General features: G+C 49.3%; 1 protein-coding gene across 2 annotated transcripts; it reads right to left on the bottom strand.

Moving 5' to 3' along the window:
* Positions 1 to 17: 17 nt before the first annotated feature.
* RPUSD3 (RNA pseudouridine synthase D3) lies at positions 18 to 6,617 on the bottom strand. Of its 2 annotated transcripts, XM_008697904.2 has the most exons (9): positions 6,481 to 6,617; positions 6,023 to 6,162; positions 5,153 to 5,197; positions 4,916 to 5,015; positions 4,095 to 4,202; positions 3,929 to 4,013; positions 3,585 to 3,708; positions 1,260 to 1,399; positions 18 to 457 (listed from the first exon to the last, which is right to left on the bottom strand). In XM_008697904.2, exons 1-9 carry the CDS (start codon positions 6,603 to 6,605, stop codon positions 266 to 268), a joined length of 1,059 nt encoding a protein of 352 aa, XP_008696126.1. In that variant the 5' UTR covers positions 6,606 to 6,617; the 3' UTR covers positions 18 to 265. The 2 variants fall into 2 exon arrangements, with proteins under 2 accessions (XP_008696126.1, XP_040484431.1); XM_040628497.1 differs by lacking the exon at positions 18 to 457 and having other exon boundaries at positions 1,282 to 1,399; positions 3,585 to 3,738; positions 3,919 to 4,013; positions 6,481 to 6,614.
* Positions 6,618 to 8,215: the final 1,598 nt, after the last annotated feature.

Here is an 8,215-nt window from a genome sequence, read left to right as displayed (position 1 = left end):
AATCCTCAAAACCGTACTGTGAGGTAGGTACTTTTATTAACTCATATCCAGAGAGGTGAAGTCATTTGCCTAAAACCATCCAGTCACTGGCCTAGCCAGGCTCTGATCTTAAGTTTGTCTGAACGCAGAGCCCAGGATCTTAAAGCATGGTCTTAGTGCACGCTGAGCACTGACCTCATTCTCCTCAGGCCTGATCCTAGGTTCATCCTTCCCCCTCCCCCATCGCCACTGCTTCCCAGTGGAAACAGAAGGAACAGAAGGAGGACTATTGTTGGTGGAGCCCCAGGCACTGTAGGGTCCTGGAGAAATAAGGGGGCAGGGGTGCCAGAAGCTTCATGGGGGCCTCCCTGGGCCTCAGGCCTGGAAGATGGAGACAGTGCAGGTGGAGATGCAGGGGCAGCTGGGCAGACTGGGCGGGGCTCAGGCAGAGGCGTCTGATGAGGGCTCCATCCAGAACCTGGGGCGGGAGAAGCATGTCAGCATTTAGCCAGGTTGCGTTCCAACCAGCTCAAACCAAAATGGAAGTAAGGCAGGTCCTTCCTCCCTCCCTCCCTCCCTGTCCATAGTTTCTAGTTTCTTCTCTACACATACACACACACATACTGTCACCCTATGGCAGAGACTGGCAGGGACTGGCAGAGTTCACCAAATCTGTTCCCACCTGGCACACCGCTAAACATTTCTGAGTCCCTCTTGCAGTTTGGTGAGGCCATGTGATAGTTTTAGCCAATGGAACAGCAGTGCAAGTATATGCCACTTTCAGACCCAGCTGGTGAAAACCCCACACAGACCTGCACTGCACTGTCTCCCTTTAGCTGCTGGCTGGATAGCAATGGCCCGGGTCCCTGAGTGACTGCTTGGAGTAAAGCCCACCCCGTTTATTAGATTTAATGTGGAGGGAAATTATTGTGTTAAACTCTGGGACTTTGGGGTTACTCTGTTAGAGCAGATAGAGTTACCCTAACACACACACATACAATTACATTTAGCCCTTATACCAGGGACCTAAAGACCAGCAGACGTAAAAGGGCCTTGAGAAATCAGCCAGTTCAAGTCCTTTATTGAACAGATGGGCAGAATGAGGCCTAGGAAGGGGGATGTTACTTGCTCTAGGTCACACAGTAAGATAGGGCTACAGATAGCCTGGAAGCCAAGAGGGCTGCCACTCAGTCCCAGACTTATAGCTAACGTCTGTAGGTGCTGCCCACCCTCACCCCACAGCCCACCCCCCAAAACAGCAGGTAGGTGGGCTTGGGTACCTGTCTTTGGGGCTTGGTGCTCTCAGCTGGCAGTAGAAAGCGCTGGCCCAGGACAGTGCCCACACGGGCAGAGTATGTGTGATCTCCAAGCACAGGGCAGAGCTGTAGTACCATGTGTACCTGGAGCTGACTGGGGAACACTGGGGGACAGGAGACAGAGGACAGATGGTGGGCAGCTGCTCTTTCTGCCCCACCCAGGATCATCTCTCCCCCTTTCTTCTGGGGAAACACCACCACTCCACTCCCGGTCCCAGATCATGTGGTTTCAGTGAGGTCACTGCTACTGCCCCTGCCTCCAGAGCAGGGTGCAAGACCAGGTCAGCACAGTCATAACCATCCACCCACCTGGCCTGTGCGATTCTCTCATGAAGAGATACAACCCTGAATTTACCACTGAAGCTACTGGAAATAAGGAATGCTTTTTCCTGCTAGGGTACTAAACTGGTGGGGTGCAGGCCTGGAGCTGCTCGAGCCCCTGGCCATCTCTACCTTCCCCAGAGGACAGCCTGTGGGAGGGAGAAGCCAACATGCAGGAGGCAAGAAGAAATGGAAAAAAGCTTCCAGAGGATATCCTCTGAGCCTGTACATCTAGTCACGCCTGACTTCTGAGTTATGGGAGCCAATACATTCCCTGTTTTTGGCTTACCCCAATTTGAACAGGTTTTTGGGAAACTTGACAAAGACAGAAATGGGCGGCTATGTGCTAGGCATGGTACAAAGTGCTTCCCGTATGTAAATTTATTTAATCCTCATTGTAGCCCGATAAGGCAGGTCCTATCATCATTCCCATCTTACACATGGGAACTCCGAAGCTCAAGAAGAAGTGACTTGCCCACCACCATAAGCTGGGATCCAAACCCAGGAGCTGTACTCTGCTTCCATGTCTGGCAATATGGTGGACTGGATAATCTAAAAACTCTTGCTATAAACCACCTAGAAACACCAGAAAAACATAATAATCATCCTTTTAAATATGCAGCTGGGCACAGGAAAGTAAGGTCCCCAAGACCAAAACCAATGGAAAACAAATCCATGGCACACAAGAGCCAATGTTTCACCTATTCTAGGGATGCTGCAAATCTTGGTATCCAGGGGTACTAGGTTTAAGTAGCTACCCAGGGGCCAGGGCTGAGGCCTCGGTAACCAAATGAAATCCTAGAGGGGCTACATCTTCAGTGAAGGGGTGAACCAGGAGAGAAAGCCAGCCACTGACGAAGGCAGACGATCATCTTAGGTATAGACGAGGGGAATGAAGAAGTTTTCCCCTGAGAATTCACAACCGTGAGCCTGCTCTCACACAGGTTTGGGACTCAATACCAGAGTGATCTGTGAACTTTCAACCAAGACATTAATATTTAAAGAGATCCTGAAGCAGTGACAGCTCTGGAGCATTTGGCAGAAGCAAAGGCAGAACCTTTCCTGAGGGCCCTTCCTACAGTGAGGCAACAAAAAATTTCCACAGATAAAGGCCCAGCTGGCCCTGAACTCACAATCCTGAATCACAGAGCAATGAAACAATCTACCAAGTGTGAGAGTCAGCATGAAACACCATAGGATGAGGCCCTCCAGAATTTCAGACAATGAAAATATAAAAATACAGTATCAGTATGTTTAACCTAAGACAAAAAAGAACAAATAATAGGAGAAAAAGAGATGCTATATATTTTTAAAGGCCATTTTTATTTGTAAAACAACCAAACAGAACTTTAGAAGTGAAGAAAAATACAGTCAATGGATGGGCTGAACTGGCAGATTAGATCCACCTGAACAGAAAGTTAATCACCTGGAAAATAGATTAAAAGAAATTACCCAGAATGCATCAGGGAGGAAGAAATGACAAATATGGAAGAAAAGAGACCTAATAAGTAGAATGAGAAGGTCAGACACATCTCTTAGGCATTCAAAAGGAAGAAAACAGAGAAAATGCAAGAGGTGTAACATATGAAGAGAAAGAACTTTCTGGGATTGATGAAGCATATTAATTTTAGATTCAGGAAGCAAAGTGAATTCCAAGCAAGATAAATAAAACTAAGCGCACACACCTAGATTCAGCACAGTGAAACCACAGAACACCAAAGACAAAGAGAAGATCCTGATACCAACAACTAAGACAAAAAAACCCCACAGATGGGCTACAAAGGAATGACCATCAGACTGGCAGCAGAAGCGCTGTCTCCTGCAGCTGGGCCTGACTACCTACACCCTTGGAGTCCATCAAATGCTCCCCAAGCTGCCATTAACGCCACCACCTTCTTCCTGCCCCCCCCCCCATTGCCTCCCCCAGCCAAATACAGTTGTGAAGGCTGGCGAGGGTTCCAGACCCACCTGTCAGTGGCTGCAGCTGGACCAGGGCACAGCCAGAGCCCATGGCCACCACGTGGAAGTGGCTGAGGGTCCTCTTGACACCTTCTTGGAAGTCCTTTCGGGATGGGGACTTCACTGGAATTACCTGTGGTGTCAGCCCCCAAGAATGAACAAGCTTCCCACACATCTGGCAGCTATGCAGACTCTCTCTGCTCCCAACAGATGGAGCCAGAGCATAAGCAGTGGTCACTTGCCTGTTTTAGGGGACAGGAGAGCCAGCCACCCAAAGTCTATACCCTCGACTCCTCTGTAGGGATAATATATTTGGAGAGTCCCCTCCTGGTCCCTCCCAGACCCTGACTCACTAGATCAACACCATCAACGTGTTCCAGTTTCAGAGCTGCTTGGATATTCCCCTCAGAAGTAGCTGGGATCCCATCAGTGACAGCACTGAGAAAGAGGCAGGAGGAGGTCACAGGACGGCTGGCCAGGACCTCCTTACTGCCCCGGAAGCCTCCCAGCACCTCTCACCAGTAGGTGGCTGTGGGTCTCTGGGCTCTCCGTGAGTGGATGAAGAACTTCTGGAGGCGGCTTGCTGTCTGAGGGCAGCTGGAGAGGAGTACAAGCCCAGAGGTCTCTCTGGAGAAAGAGAATAAATCACAAAAGTTAAAGTCTCTTGGGCTCACCCACAAAAAAGGGAGACCACTCAGAAGGAACACAGACCTGCTTAAGGCCAAGTGGTCACACCAGAACTATAACCCAGACTTCCTCCTGAGAAACAAGTAAGACTTCCTCATGTTTGATAATAAGACTACATAACTTAAAGAGTTTCTCATTCTCCCCTGGTCCCCAGGGAGCTAAAGCCAAATGTTGTAACAATTACCACCCACTGCTGAATGCCTACTATGCGCCAGGCACTATAGTAGGAATTTTGTGTATACTGGCTCGTAAATAATTAAATTTCCCACAAGCCTATGAGTTTGTGGAATTTCAGGAATATTTCATCTCAAGTACCAGCTCTAATTGATGGCAGTTAGAGGAAAAAATATCACGGATCAACCAGCAATGCCTGCCATGATTATGGGGTTGGAGAAGTGACTGCACACTGAGCACAGATATGATTTGCTCTATTTTATGATTAAGGGAACTGAGGTTCATGCTTTGCCTAAGATCACTGTTTGTGCACATGGATTTGAACCCAGATCTGTCCGTTCCCTCCTTTTCCTTGCATCCTTCCTCTGTGATCCCAAACCAGCCTATAGAAAATGTCTCAGCCAATTCCCAAGCAACTGTTCCCTCACCCAAGATGGAGGCCTGTCTTGCTACCTTCCCATCACCCCCCCACCACTTACTTCCCAGATGCTTGGACAATCTGGAGCTCCCGATCCCTCAGGCCCAGGGACTGGCTCAGCTCTGGCAGCACCGAGCACAACGTCGGCTCCCCTGGTTTTCCTGGGGGAAAAAAAGAAGGAAAAGTACACGTTCTCTCCGAGGCCTTTGACTTCATGCCACCATCCCCTTCTTTTCGTTATCCTGTCCCTCAGAGCCATCAAACCCTGTTCCACTGCATCCCCTCTCCCTGCCCATACCTGTCACTGGTAGACCCGGTGGCTTATTCAGCGTCACAAGAGGTCCTAGAACACACAGTATGTGAGCATCAGTGACACAAAAGCAGCAGTTAGAGTTTCTAAAGCACTTTCTCAATTCAACTTATCCTGTGGCCCCACTGCACCTCTCAGACATGAGTTATCAACCACACCCGAAACTGAACCTCCTTCTGTCCCTGGCACAGGCTAAGCTTGTTGCCACCTTAGGCTTTTATCCTTGCTGTTTCCTCAGTCCCAGATTTTCACCTGTCTGGCTCTTTCATATCATCTTGGCTCAAATGTCACTACCACAGAGAGGCCCGAATCCCCAATCTAATGCCTGCCACGCTGTTATAACACCCTGTTTTATTCATAGCACTCATCAGCCGTAAGTACCTTGTTCATTTATTTCCTGGTTAATCCATTTCTCCCACTAAAACACTGGCTCCCTGAGAGCAGGAACCACATTTATCTAGTTCAGCGCTGTATAACTGCCTGGAACAGTGTCTGGAATAGAACCTATGCTCAAGAAATCGTTGAGAAAATTAATAAATCACTGAATGGAGACTGGGGCTCACAGTAAGTCACACGGTAAGCTGATTACAGAGCCTAGATCTGACTCCAAAGCCTGTGTTTTGTCCATAATTTATTATAGCAATTCCTATTACCAAATGCCTACTATGTTTACAGCTCTCTAGTTATTTGCACACTCACACCCCTATCCCCATGATGCTGAGGCTCAGATTAAGTGGCTGGTTCCAGGTCATACCACCAGTGGGAGGCAGAACCAGGATATGAGCCCCGAGGGCTTTGGTAGGGAGTCCAGTCAGCCCCCAGAAGGCTCTGAGCGGCAGGCTCCCCTCCCAGCCTCACCTTTCTGGTCCACTACGGCTGCCCTCAGCACATCGACCAGCCCCTCCCGACTGAGGTTCTCTAGCTGTAGCAGCCCCGGGAATGGCTGGTCCCCCAGCGGCCCCGACCGTTTGCTGGATCCTCGACGTCGCAGCTGATGTCTGGAAAGGGTGGGGGGTAAGCAACAGGGAGATCACGGTGTCCTCAGGTGTGTCCATTCTTATCTCCGCACGCCTTAAAGCCTGCAACCTCCTACAAAGGCCTCAAGATGCCTGCATGAGCTTCCCGAAAATTCAGGTGCAACTGGCCCCATTTAGCAGAGAAGGGAACTGAAGCTCAGAGAAACCAAGCGAGTAGTTCAGGGTCACACAGGAGCGGCGGGATTAGAACGCGTGCCTCCCTAACTCCAGATCCCACACACACCTTACCCCCGCCCCACCGTCCCACCCACACGAAGGGGCGGAGGGAGGCGTAATCACCGGGCTTCGGTGCCAAAGCCTGCGGCCTTGGGCGCTGCGAGGACCCCTGGTCCCCACCGCCAGCCACCCCAGACGTGGCCCAGGATACGAGAGACACCCATCTCCCGAGCGGGGACGGTGCGCATGTGTCCAGAAGGGCCGACCCGCTCGGCTACAGCGCGCTGGTTGGTCAGATTGCCTGTCAATCGGAATAGCGAGCAGGCTGACTCGGAGCCCCGAGAAGGCGGAGCTTTGCCTTCTCCCAGGAAGAAAATGCTTTACCTCACTCACGTCTGTGCTTTTTGGGGAAAATGAGGCACGGAGCTGAGAAGAAATTTACTCGGGATCAGAGGACCTGTCTTAAGATAAAACGGAAACGAAAGGTTAAGGTACTCTGATCACCATTCCAATTCGTAGGAGCCTCTGACTTAAAAAAACCACCATTGTGCCCAATTTTGTAAGGCAAATTGAGAAGAAAGAGAAAAACAAACAAAACCCAAGACAGGTGCATAAGCAACCCAAAAGGAGAAGGCCAGAGGGAGAAAGAGATTCGCTACAAAACAAAACCAAAACAAATCTCAAAACTGGAAACATACTGATCTAGGTTAGCTCTAGGGGAAATAAATCTAACACATCACCGATTCAACATTTTCTAAATGCTAACTCGACGCCAGATCCTGGCATCTTTGAGCTGGAGACACAGATCAAGAAGACAGGCCCTGCCCACGAGAAGATCACCCAGTGCACACAGATCGCAGCATCACAGCCCACCTTGCTAAACGTTGTACAGATGCTGAGAGCGTGAAGGGAGAGGAGCTAGTCCCAGCCTGCGTTGTGATGGGAGGGTTGTGAAAAACGAATGGAAATGCACTAGCCATCAGGGAAATTCAAATCAAAACCACACTAAGATACCACCTTACACCAGTTAGAATGGCAAAAATTGACAAGGCAAGAAACAACAATTGCTGGAGAGGATGTGGAGAAAGGGGATCCCTCCTACATTGTTGGTGGGAATGCAGGTTGGTGCAGCCACTCTGGAAAACAGTGTGGAGGTCCCTTAAACAGCTAAAAATTGAGCTACCCTATGACCCAGCCATTGCACTACTGGGTATTTACCCCAAAGATACAGACGTAGTGAAGAGAAGGGCCATATGCACCCCAATGTTCATAGCAGCATTGTGCACAATAGCTAAATCGTGGAAGGAGCCGAGATGCCCTTCAACAGATGACTGGATTAAGAAGTTGTGGTCCATATATACAATGGAATATTACTCAGCTATCAGAAAGAACGAGTTCTCAACATTTGCTGCAACATGGACGGCACTGAAGGAGATAATGCTAAGTGAAATAAGTCAAGCAGAGAAAGACAATTATCGTATGGTTTCTCTCATCTATGGAACAAAGGAACTAGGAAGATCGGTAGGGGAAGAAAGGGATAAAGAAAGGGGGGTAATCAGAAGGGGGAATGAAGCATGAGAGACTATGGACTCTGAGAAACAAACTGAGGGCTTCAGAGGGGAGTGGGGTGGGGGAATGGGATAGGCTGGTGATGGGTAGTAAGGAGGGCACGTATTGCATGGTGCACTGGGTGTTATACGCAACTAATGAATCATCGAACTTTACATCAGAAACCAGGGATGTACTGTATGGTGACTAACATAATATAATTTAAAAAATTAAAAAAAAGAAAGAAAGAAATGCACCAGAAGGAAAAGGTGTTGGGAGCAGGGGAGGCAGAGGCAGGGAACGACAGGAG

This window comes from Ursus maritimus, unplaced genomic scaffold, assembly GCF_017311325.1.
Source record: "Ursus maritimus isolate PB19 unplaced genomic scaffold, ASM1731132v1 scaffold_14, whole genome shotgun sequence".
Taxonomy (NCBI): domain Eukaryota; kingdom Metazoa; phylum Chordata; class Mammalia; order Carnivora; family Ursidae; genus Ursus; species Ursus maritimus.
Note: the sequence above shows the minus strand (reverse complement) of the source record. Positions and strands in the feature narration are given on the sequence as shown.